We start from the raw sequence: 13268 nt of genomic DNA on the forward strand, positions 1-13268 counted from the left end.
TATCAGCACACCAACTCCATAAAAGTATTTGCCTTTGTCAAGACATGTAAAAATAATGTTCACTATATTTACTCTTTGTAGCTGGGACACCAAAAAGAGGGGGGTGGGGTTTCCTCTCCCCTACATATCATTTTTGAGACCAGCAAAGCCTCTCTTTGGAAGGGACTTGATTTGAATTCAATCATCTGGACTTGTATTATGGATCAGGAAAAAAAAATCTTAATTAAAAGAGCCTGTTCTGAGTAGCAGAAGGAAGCTCTCATAAGCATAGCAGATCCTCTAAGTAAAGACAGCAGTGGGGAACAGAACCCCAAAGGAAGCAGGGAGGCCCTCCAGTCTGGGTGTCAATCTTCTCTCTTTAGGTCATCCAGGTTCATTGACCTCCAGAGAAGGAAGCCTGTTCGGACGCTGGGAAACTCTGGTTATGAAAATACTTAAACTCACACTGAGCAGAAGCCTGTCCTCTCATCGGTGTCAGGGATCCTCCTCTTCCCTCCACAATCATGCAGAATGAGTTTATTGTATTCTCCACCAAAAGCTTTTCAGTGGCTCTCAGTAGAAGCTATGTCCTCTTTCTCCTGCACCAGCCGTGTCTAACTGGGAGGGCCATCCTCAGATAGCATGCTTCCTAAACCTCAAATCACACTGGGCCCTTTCCTCAGAACATGCTCTTTGTCAAAATCCCTTCTTCAAAAGAATTGCCCCAAACTAGGTGAAGCTGGCAGGTACAGCAGACTGTCACCACAGGCCTTTGCTCTGAACATTCCTTTAGTTCTTAAGAAATCAGCTCATCCCCTGGTATGTACAGAAATTTGAAAGGTTTCCAGATCTATCATCCAAGCAAATCTGTGGCTGGAGAAAGTCTCCAAGGACTCATTCCCCAAAAAGGAAAGAGATATTTGGGTTCATGTTCTTTGCTAACCAGCCAGGAGTCCATCTAAACTACTTTAAGAAAATAACCAAGAAATTCACAACATCAGGTCAAGTCTGCAAAATGTTAAAAAAAAAAAAATGTGTAAATCCATTTTTGTAAAATTGGGACTCTCTGAATGATCATCGGGTGTTTATGGCTTGCTCGTGTTCTTGATCCACAACCATGAATTAATAAAATAATTCATGGGTACTCATTGCATAGGTTTGAAGAAATTGAGATGTTTGTATTTGGGAGGAAGGTGAGGTAAAGGAAATGAGAGTGAGGGAAAGAGAGAAAATAAAGACTCTCATCTAAGAGAAGCTGTCCTGCCCAATGATTGGTATTACTGGGGCTTCGGATAGAGCAATGGGCTGTTTTACTGGCTTCTATAGTAGCTTTCTGGCAGTTATTTCCCTTTTCCAACAGCCAATGCTTCACCTCCTTTCCTTCCCCAATGCAGGACTGAGATGGCCTCAGAAGAACAAAGCTCCTGGGGTCACTATTGGGTACTGAGGAGGAGTCAGTTAAAACTCTGTTTAGTGTTAAATCAAGGGGGCATTTTCTAATTTATGATAAATATGAAAGGTCATCTTATTTACTCAATTGCATTTTTGCTTGAAAATAGGTAGACTATCCCTGGAGTTATAAATAATTGGAAGACATTGGGTCTAAATGAAAAGAAAAGAAGATAGGGGTGTATACTTCAGGGCCCAACTCTAAGGACCACAACCACAGGTGACTAGTAAAGAGAGGAAAGGAAAAAAAAGGGTTTCTTAAAAGCTCCCTTACCACACGGCCACACAGACTTCGTGTGGCTTCTCACAGATGGATGTGATGCTGCAGTTGCTCATGCAGGATTTCTGGTTGTCACAGGTGGAAGATCTCACGTCACAAAATTTGCACAGCTGTGGAAGCTTGACTGCACCGTTGTTTTCAGTGACCATCATGTCATTGTTAACTACAGGGAGGGAAAGAGACAGTAGATAATTATCCAACTGTAGGCAGCTTGCCAATGGGTTCCTGAAGATGTTATGCAATTTCAAATGAACTCGATGTCATGAGAATGAATAAGGAGAAGGACAAAATAATTCCTTCACATCAGATTAGAATACCCTCATGAATGCAATCTGTAATGGAAGCCATTGCATGGTGGTGGTGGTGGTGGTGGAAGGACAGTAGCTTCTTGCTTTTAGCAGTGATTATCATAAGGCATTTTTTTTTAATACCAAAACCTTATCATTCAATAAAGAAACAGACCAGCCCTCTGCATTGCAGAGGATGCTGGGAGAACACACACACACACACACAAAGAATGTACCCTTAAGAAAATTATAGTTTAGCTGGGTGAATAGACAAGGAGACAGTTCAGGGCAGGACAACCCGAAATAGAAGGAGACACAAAGAATTCGGGAACCAGAGAAAAGTCATTCAGAGAAAAGGTCACAACCAAGCAGTGTCATGAAGTACAGAAGGGAGAAGGCCAAGTGAAAGGGGAGAATCTCGGTGGGGGCACAAGACCTTGCTGCCATTTTCTTGGTCTGCACTTGAAAGGGCTAGAGGAGCCCACTGTCAGAAGATGGGTTCTCCTGAGCTATGACTTCCACTGCCCTGAGGTGACTCACCACCACTTACTAAGGGTCTCTGAGACACTGTCCCCAGCAGGGGTGAGGCAACGGGGTCCTGAAGACAAATGAGAGCTGATTCCAGCTCAAAGACCTGTGCCCCTTACCACTCCTCCACACCAATTCCCTGCTCCTCACATGTCACCTGCAAGGTCATTCAGCCTCCTTTGGGGCAGAAGCCACAATTACTCCTCCTCAGGCGTTTCACTTTCTATTACCTTTGTCTGACTTCTTGTCACCTTTCTGGTCTCTGATTAAAGGTCACCCTTCATCCTAAAACTACCTGCAAGTAACTATAACAGGATTCTGTTTTTAATCACCCACACAAACGATGTGGGTCACATACTTGTTGATAAACTATCCACAAGTTTATCCATAAACTTGTTTATGACTAAATCTCTTGTGCCCCAAAGAGCACCTGCCATTGTAGAAGGAACCCCAAATAATGAGTAAATAAATGAGTGAAAACATGAATCATGAGGAGTTCACATTTGGTCCTCTGCACCAAATGGGACAGGATACAGAACTTGTTCACTCAGCTTAGGGAGGAGTGATTATCAACATATTTATTCACAATTTCTCAATAAAATATTGAAGATGACCTTTTTTTTTTTTTGCAATGCACATGCATACCAAGAGGCCCTAAGAAAGGTACAACACCCCATTCCCCATCTTTTTTCCTCAATATGATCCATTTCCATTGTTGATAGTAGTTTAAAACACTTAGTTAGAAAAGCCAAATGAAGTAACGCAAGGCTGCTAGGTTGGACCAACAAACAGGCATCAGCATACTCTCTGCCAGACTAAGAAAGATTAGATCACACATTACACTAGGAATCCTTGGCCCTTAGGAATCTGGGAGGTATTTCTCCAAGGAATCCCTCTTGGAAGGCCTGAGCAGAACCTGATGTGTTCTGCTTGTGTTAAGTATGCTCTTGCCTAGAGAGGAACAGTTTCCATGCCTTCCCACAGTCACCTTCTGTCTTGTGACATTTAGATTTCTGTCAATACCTTGCCCTGCTACCCTCTTTGTTGCTTGGGCACAGCACCTGTTTCCTGGGTCTCTAAAAATATAGACACGTATGTATTTAAGATTTGCTTTCTTGTGGCAGCAGTAAATATAGAAGAAAAAAACAAACCCGTTCATCCCTTTCAGGCCTCAAGTTCATTTCAGGAAGTGTATTTTTAGGTAACAAACTATTTTGAAATTCTTGATGTCTCCCAGACCAAGAGCTCTATGCTTAGCTAAAAATACAGACAGAAATGCCCTCTGAACCTTGTGTTAAATTTGGGACCAACACAACAATGAATATATATATATATATATATATATATATATATATATATATATATATATATGTAATTTTTTCTACAATGTTTATATTTGGAATCATTTGTGAGATAACTTATTTAACCCTTTAGGTTTTTCATATATATATATATATATATATATGTAATTTTTTCTACAATGTTTATATTTGGAATCATTTGTGAGATAACTTATTTAACCCTTTAGGTTTTTCCTACAAGACACTGGCAAAATAAAACAAAGATGTTTTCTATAGTTGATTTGTGTGTGTGTGTGTGTGTGTGTGTGTGTGTGTGTGTGTGTGTGAAGAGTATGTTTGAGACAAATATCTATTTGTTCATTAGGAAACTAATGATGTTTTTTAAATATAAAAATCAAATCTCTTTGACATGGAACTCGGCCTTTCAGCACTGTAGGATTTTAGCCTAGATTAGTGGTTAGCCTAGATTAGTGGTTATCAACTCTGGGGGTGGGTTGGAATCAGTCAGCTGGGGAACTTGATGAGTTGTGAAGCCTGCGTCCACTTTCAAGTATGCTGATTTAATTATTCAGGAGGGGGCGCCTGGGCATCAGGGATTTTTAGAAGCTGTCCAGGTAATTCTAGTGTACCTACAATGTAGAGAACCACGACCAAAATTTAACTGGAAGAAATTTAAAAAAAAAAAAAAAAAGCACAAAATAACATCTCCCCTGCAAAAACTCACATAGAACTTATTTGACAGTGAAGAAATAGCTTCTCAAAGAAGTTGGAGGAAGTTTCCTTGCGAGAAGCCTACCTCTAAAGAGATGCGCTTGGCTCATTTACACTTCAGATGGAAAGGAATCCTTTTCTGGGTTGGCCAGTCCTCTTACAGCAAAAGCCCAGAAGTGTGAGAGAAGTGACAGGAGTCAGGAGGGATAAGGTAGAGAGAAAAACAGATGAGACTGGTGCTGGGAACAGCCGTGGCTCGCTGCCACACACGTGTTGACAAGCCTAAGTGGTTTAGGTCTGATGCCTGCAAAACACAATCATCAGGCAAGAGACAAAAAAAAAAAAAAAAAAAAAAAGATGTCATACACCTAACTAAATAAAGGAAGGGAAAGAAAGAAAGGGCACAAGTTTGCACAACTCAGTAGGATCCACTTTACAGTGCAGTCTCTGCAAACTGGGCGGTGCACGCTGCCTGAAGGCAAAGCCTCCCTGTGGAATTATGGGAAAAGGAGAACAGCCAACTTCACCCCCGAGTTGGAGGCATAGGCACTTGGGGAAAGTGGTCAGTATACACTGGGAATGTACACCTACCGAATGTTTACCATGACTGAGGAGGTAGAATTTAAAGCATATTCCCTCATAATGCATCTAACGAGGGACATCTCATTTTCCCCCCTTGTTATAGAAAAAGCTGCCATCTACGGGGCTGACCAGTGTTTATTATTTACTTATTTATTTACAAAATCTTGATGCAGAGCATGCTCAGTACCATTTGCCACCAACCAGCAACTGCCTATAAGTTGACCAGAGGATGCTCAACAATTCCTGCCAACCCTGAAAGGCATATAAATTTCCAACCTTTGCTTTAAACCAGCATTTTTTGACCTCTGAGCATCAGAGTCCTCGGGGTCCTTTGGGCATACGGGCATGGCAGGTGAGGGTACGTAAGTTCAGGGACAGTTACTCATAAACCTTTTTGGTTTCACCTAATTTTGATACAGATTTTATAAATTCATTTTGGATAGGGAGGAGAGAAACACATACACACATTTACTTATCATTTCAGAGGATTCACTGATTCCCTAAAGGCCCATAAGCCCCAGCTGAAGAACCCCAGGCCTACCTCAGAGCCCTTGAGAACCGCAGTGACATCCTAACAGTATGGTGCTCTGAGGAGAGTGAGATAGGGGCCAGTACAGGTGGAGGTGGGAGAGTGAGAGCCAATCACTCTTTGCTCTATTGTTTCTGTGCATTTCACAATGTCCACAGGAGGACATGTACCAGTCATGACCTTAGGCATCAACAACATCTCCTTACGTTTAATACACAATGCTTGAGAAGCCAACGGAATAGAAGGGCAAAGAAATATACCCCTGAGAATAGCTAGCAAGAAAGATATTATCCTAAACAACCACACAACAAAACCCAGCTGATGGACTTCTTAGCAAACCCTAACTCCAATTCAGAATTATTTCCCATCCAGATTGTCAGATTACTCTGCCTCTCTTTGGTTAAGATGCTCTAGTATGAAGTATTACGATAACTATAGGTCCTCTGTGAGCAGCTGACCATCCTTAGGGAATTTTCTACTCCTAACAAGCAAATGTATTCTTCAAAAAGTTCTCCAAAAAGAGTTTCTAGTAAGAATCTTTCTCACCTAGGAAATCTCCACTGAAGGAAATGAACACGGGCAGCTTCCTCAGCATATGACAGTGTCACATGGCCCATCACATTTCACTTCTCTTCAAACATGCCCATGAGTAATATAAAGACCTTCATCCTAGGTCACACCACCTTCCTCATTCATTCTGTCTCACATTTTCCCCCAGAATCACTGCATGGATAGCAAGAGGTTCCAGGTCTTGAGAATATGAATTAGGTGCTTAACTCCATTTATGGGACCGTACATGGGGATCCGAGATATGCAGCCTAAAAAGGTTTAGACTTATTCCATACACATATTAGGAATTTTGAACGTGACTGTTTAGTCCTTATCTCCAAAATGGTATCTGCTCTTGGTTAACTGAATTGTTAGGCAAAGTATCAAGATTTCACAAATAGTCCTAAATGCCTTGCCAGAAACATATCTGAGTACCATGGAATTCATGCATCTATTGATTATTGTTTTCTGGCCCCTTCCAGCGGAACTTAAAGTTTGTTGACTCCACAGTCTCCTGTGGGTGACTGACTTGGTGCTACGTATGTCATAGCAGGACCACTGAAATTGACACAGTAAAGTGCAGCATCTCAAAGGAAAACCCATGACAACTGGAGAATGGAGCTCACCGGGCCTTGGAGCTTTGCTTCTCAAATATTAACGTGCAGCACACAAATCCCTCGGGAGTATTTTTAACCTGCAGGTGTGGGGTAGTGTATGGGCTCACCTAATTGTGGAGGCTGGCAAGTCTGAAATTTATAAGTCAGACAGGAAGGCCAGAAGCTCAGGCAGGAATTGATGTTGTGGTTTGGGGGCAGAAATCTCTCCCCTTCCCCCCCCCCCCAGAAAACCTCAGCTTTTGCTCTTAACAGCATCCAACTGACTAGATGAGGGCCGGTCCCATTATGGAAGGTCACCTCCATTACTTGCAGTTCACGTGTGATTGTAGCTATTAGTCACTTCTGCAAAATCCTTCACAGAAACACCAGATCAGTGTCTGATTAAAGAGTTGGGTGCTAGAGCCTGGCTAAGTACACCTGACAGTGCCTATCCCAGCTAGGATAGGAGAAAGGAGATGCTGCTCCCCGTGGGACTCTGTTGACCCACTGGCCACATGCTGAGCAGGAGACCCGTGGAGGACCCACTTTTGGACGGGCCAAAATGTTTCCCTTTCTCCACTGATTTTTGGAATTCGTAAAATCCCAAACCTATTCTGCACCGTTTTTACAGGCATTTCTCATCTTACAGCACTTTCCAGCTGCTTTTCTCTTGAGCGTGGCCCCTTAAATGATCACAGGCCCAGAGGTGCTGATCATCATATGGACCGGCGACTGAAAGACTTGTTCTCTGAAAGAAGGTTTTTAATTGCAGCTGGCATTTCAGAGCCAGACACAGAGGCAACCATCTGGCAGACAGCCGCCGTGGTCTGTGATGCTGGGGACAAACACCCACGCCCTTGAGACCATGTGGGACAAGTCCATCGGCCTGTCACATACGTCCTCCCACCCAGAACAAAGCAGCCAGCCCGGCAGTCCTGGAGGACTCGTGGAGACTTCATGAAAGACAGGCATCTGCAAGCCCATCGAATACCTTCACCAATGACTATCACCAAATAAAGCACACCCCTGATTAAGTCAAAGATAGAAAGATTTTTAAGAACATTTCTCTGAACATCTCCTGCATCATCAAAACTTTTAATATAATCCCATACTTTATTTTTAATTTCACAATGTGTCTGAGTGCTAATTCCCAGCGTAATATATCAGTATTTTGACCCAGAAGAGGTGGGGTTTTCCTTCCTGTGACAATCTCTGATGCACCAGAATTAGTACTGGAGAAGCATCACTTAGCTCACAGGGAGACCGTGGAGTACACAGGAAGGAAAGAGACACGTGTCCTGAATGCTTCAATTCCCCTTCTCACGAAATTGTTTTTGTAGCAAAGTGATTTACTACACTTTTGTAGTAAAGTGAGTTTAATAGTTCCCTGTGTTTGTTTTTGTTTTTTTAATGCACAAGCATAAATTTGTATCACCAAGAAAGCAAATTAAAGGACTAAGGAATGGTTACCATGTTTCCAATGCATTAAGCCAATGGGTTCTTCAACTGAAAACCTGTCCTTTTAAGATTCTTAAAATACAATTTACAAGGAAATTTTAAAGAAGACATCGATAGAATAAAGCAAGCTGTAACTGAGTGGAAAAGTAATATCTTTCTTCAGTGACAAACATAAAATAACTGAGCTGGAGTTCCAATTGCATCCTTTCCTAACACTCTCTAACCCAAGTAATAACACCAAATAACTTCTCGATACACAGACTGTGCTCTAGTTTATCCCTGAATTTCCTGGATCACTGAGGAATGAAGCATAGTTTGAGTTCTCCCAAAATTTACTGAATTTGCCTTTCTTTTCCTCTCTATCTTTTATTGATGGTGGTGGTGGTAGGGAGTGGGAGTGGGGGGTTCTATGGCCCACAATCATGTCACATAACAGGAGACAAAACCTAACTATTTAAAATGATTCCTGCAGGCAGCAATATCTGTATAATTGCCAAAGGAGTATTTTGGAATACTAGTACCTTTGCCATATTTAAAAAACTGGAAGGCTTTTGGCTGTGTCCATCATATTCCTTCATCTTTAATAGGGATCATGTGGATGAAATACCTCCTATAAAAAGTAGGGAGAGGTCAGCAGTTGGTAGCCAATACTCTCATCAGCCCTTGGTCATTTTAGCTTTTCATGAATAAGGCTGGTCTTAACAGTACCTTTGTCTGGCAAATCCTGACTATTGGGACAGTGAAAAGAGCCAAAATTGAGAATGCAAGGGCTGAGATGGAGGAAAAGAGGAAGCCTGTTGAAAAAATTCACTACATCAATATAAATGGGATAGTATATCAAATGCAGGAGCAGAATGGGGTACTTCTTCGTGGACTTTCAAAATAATAATTTTATGCTTCTGCTGAGAAGTGCTTTAAGGTTGGTACTTTATGTAAAGTGATAGCAAATGAGAAAATGATTCTCCCGCAGTTAATATAACTTGGATGATGTGCTAGAGCAGCAAGGAAAATAACCCAGAGATTAAGTAACTCTCTTGGTGACAGTCAAAACAACACTGGTAAGTGGCACAGTCTTATGAAGGAGAGATAAGGAGTGCACAATTTATGAAGTTTTATAACATCCCAATTCAGCTACGACAATTTGTTACTCATTAGCCAACATGAACAAATACGCAATTTTTCTGCCCTGTGGGGACTCTCATATTTAACCCTGGTGGAAAAGGGCATGTAAGACATCATCTTTTACTTAAGATACTTATAGGCTTGTAAGGAATCAAAGTACATGTACAAAAATAATTTCTATCAAAGCAGTTTGGGAATGGAAAAGGTCTCAAAGAAAACATTCTTTTAATTACGTTATTCATTTAGGATTTAAACAATAAATCATTTCAACGAACTGAAGCAGCATAATGGAAAATGCAAAACCTTTATATGAAATCTGGTAAAAACATTATTTTTTGTTGTTGTAGAAAAGTAGTGACTATTAGGAAATCAGAAAAAGGAACACCTGAGATGCTCTGTTTGCTTCAAGGAGGTGTGAAATTTGGTCTGAATGTCAATTTCCTGTCAGGTGGGGATTTTCACTAATAAATTTCTCTGCAGTAACTTCTTCCTCTCTTCCAAAATCTTCTGCCATGTCCTGGGCATACCCAGTGCAGGAAGGTTTTTCAATTACACTTTTACTGAGTATGTATGAATGTTGGACAAATCTGATGATTCCTATATTTTCACAGCTTACACTCATTTTTTTTTAATAAAATGTGAAACAAGTTTTAAAGTGAGACGATTTCACATGAAAAGCTAGATTTCCAACTCCACTTAAGAATAAAGGGAGATTTGGCACCGTGGACCTACACTATCCCCCTGGCAACTATCAGCTTATGGGGCCCCAAAATGGTCCCCATGGCATGGTGCCTGTTCTCTGGTTTGCCCCACCCCTGCCACACCTTCAGGCCACCTACTGCCCTTCCTGGGCCTGTGGCTGCCTGACTTTTGATAATTAATGATTATTTAACCTGTCTATTCAATTCTCTCTTCTAATAATAGAGGTTAAGTGGAATGTAAAAAAATTATGATTGAACTCTCTAATATAGATACTTTCTAATATGTGTTTAACTCCCTAATGTGGAAAATCACATTTCAGGTCAAGGAAAGAGGTCATCTACTTTAGAAATCAGATCTGAGTGACAGTAAGGACAATTATTGTTATCACTGTTGAGTGCAGGCCAAGTGCTCAGTCCAGTGTTGTGCTGATTATTTCACTCATGACAACCACCATGTAATTTTGTCATCATGAATTTATTCAAGGGGAGATTAAGGATCAAAGAAGTGGACAACACATCCAAGGTCAATGAGAGGCAGCTAATGAGGAGCAAAGCCAACAGTGGTACACAGCCCTCAACCTTCCTGATTCCCTGCAATACACCAGATATCGCTGTTAAACAAGTTCAAGAGCTGAGCTTCACACTCATTCCAGGATAGGCAAAGAAGACATTGGGGCTAGCCATTAGGGCTTAAAGGGAGGGTACAGGGTGCAGGGGGAATGGTAAGTTTCTTAGAAAAGGGTTTGGGCCTTTCATAATTACTGAGCTATATCCCCAGCCCCAAGATCCAACAATCTTGAAGTACATGTGAATGAGCCCTATACCCTAAGGAGTGTCACATAGCACTCTCTTGTTAAAAAGGGACATTCCATGCAACTGCTTTCTCCCATAGGATTAAAGTACCGGTATGACAAGATAATTAAGAACAGGGTAAATCTATTCCTACTCATTAATAGAATATAGCAGTTTTATGATATTTGAAAAAAAAGAATTTCAGGAAATTTGAATAAATGAACAAGTTGAAATATAACAATGTTTTTGTTACTGCTCTATTCCAAAACTTTCAAAAAATACAAAGGAATTAAGCATTATTACAATAAAGCTTCTAGGAGCTTTTATGGTCTTTAAGCAACCCTTCTAGAACCAAATAATCTGGTTTTGAAACACTGTCCATAACCAATTTAGGTTTGGCAAATAGGCAGTAACTTGAGACCCATGTTCAACTTTCAAATCCTTTGCTGACTCTTACACATTTATCAGGCATGAGCTGATCTGCTTTGGCTTTGAGACACCTAGTGTGTTATTTGGCATACTAGTGAGTTTGACATGTAGGGAGTGGGGGCAATGAGGTGCCTTAAAATAGTAGAACTCTGAAATACTGATTATGTCTGGCTTTCTGTCTTAAGGAAATAAAACTGGTATATTTTGATTCATAACAGATGAGAGAATTGGAAAAGAACATGAACAATTTTATTAGATATTTAAGTATCTACTTAAAACATGTCTTACACCATTCAGACACCTAGAAACCAATATTCCTAATTTCTTCTCCTTGAGATCATTTCCTTATGTAGAAATGAATTATATAGGGGCTGGGGTGGTGGTTCGGTGGTGAAGCACTTGCCTAGCATGTGTGAGGCACTGGGTTCGATTCTCAGCACCATATGTAAATAAATATATAAATAATAAAATTCCATCAGCAGCTAAAAAAAAAAAAAGTTTTTTAAATGAATTTTGTAATTTTGTTGATTGATTTCCACTGGAGGAGAATTCATGCTGGAAGTGGAAGCAGGCTGACACAGAGATGGCTTGGAACTGACCATGAGCTGGGTCCATGTTCTTGGGCCGTCATCCAAACACTCTCTGTGCCTGTTCTCTGGCCATTCATACGAGTGGACTGCACATGATAATTGTTAAGGTCCTTTTTATTTCGAAAAATATTCATAATTCAACCCCCCCAAAACCAAGAAAGCTAAATAACTCAAAACATGTCCAGGGTAGACCTGTCAGCCCAGGTTAAACAGAATGAGATGTTATGATCCAGCTTATGAAAAATCGCTTCCAGACCATCAAGATCATGTAATTTATAGTATGTTTTGCTTATTTTCTTTGCTAATTGAGAAATCCGCTCTTTGAAACTTCTTAGCTTGCTATTTAAGTGCTACACCCCTGCCCCGATACTCATCCACAAACTTAAACTTGATCACTGCAGCTGAACAGGCATGCAAGAACAAACTCACAGAGTCATTTGTATATCACAAGGTCAGAGGGAAGGAAAATTATGTCAGGTGACAAAGGACCACTTTCCACACAGACATTGTAGGCATTTCCTCTAATTTTATGGGGAGATGTGGAGGAAACTCTGATTGAGACTAGATCTTTACTGTAAGCATTTAAAACAGCCTCAGAGCTTTAAAAGTATTTTGTGCTCTCTGGGCTCAGCTTGAATGATAAGTAATTAATGATAAAAACAGGCTTGGTTGTATAAAAACAATTGTATGATCAATCCCTTGATAATATCGGATGAATGGTTATGAAAGATTAGCATTATTGTTATTTCTCAGAAGAGGAAAATAATTAAGTAACTTGCTAAGGTTGGCACAGATAACAGGCAGTAAGCCACATGAGATAGGGACTGTCATCTGTCTTGTTCCATGATGGACAGCTTCAGCCCAGGGTCTGCTATATAATAGCAGTTCAATAAAAATTGGTTGAATTTAAAGTCCAAGTCTAAATGAAGCTCTTTCCACTATGCTACCTAATCAAAACTGATTTCCCCCAAAGGCAAATTAAGGAAAAGAAATACAGTTCTTTTTGAGGAACTCAAAGTGGAAACTACTCCTAGCATGGTTTTGGTGTCATATTAAAACAGTGGTCCATTTCTAAAAGAACCTGGGGAGGCTTTCACTTGATTACCAGCAGCCAAACTACGTTTGACCAGTTGGCAGAAGACAACGAAAAGGCATGTTCTGATTCACTTTGATTTCCAAGATAACACCAAACACTTTGAAACCTCCCCCTTCATGTTTTTCAAGCAAAGGAAGTAAAATCAAAAAGAAACAAGCTTCATGCATTGTTAAGGCTTCAAGAAAGGACAACAAAGGGCAGGAAATTTGAAATGAAATCTGAGTATCTGCCCTTAAACTGGGTAATTTTGCTTGTTTTCTCATCGTGCAGTTAAATGAGAAAGTGTGAG

At 40.6% G+C, this 13268-nt stretch overlaps 1 protein-coding gene across 2 annotated transcripts in view; it reads right to left on the minus strand.

Annotated features, from left to right (window-relative positions):
- The window catches only part of Tgfbr2 (transforming growth factor beta receptor 2), an 83599-nt gene that overhangs the window by 46541 nt on the left and 23790 nt on the right, over positions 1 to 13268 (minus strand). For both annotated transcript variants that reach the window (XM_005317310.5, XM_005317311.5), the window contains one exon: positions 1703 to 1871. In XM_005317310.5, coding sequence (XP_005317367.1) covers positions 1703 to 1871 — 169 coding nt within the window. The remainder of the gene's footprint in view (positions 1 to 1702; positions 1872 to 13268) is intronic.

This window comes from Ictidomys tridecemlineatus, chromosome 2 (assembly GCF_052094955.1).
Source record: "Ictidomys tridecemlineatus isolate mIctTri1 chromosome 2, mIctTri1.hap1, whole genome shotgun sequence".
Taxonomy (NCBI): Eukaryota; Metazoa; Chordata; class Mammalia; order Rodentia; family Sciuridae; genus Ictidomys; species Ictidomys tridecemlineatus.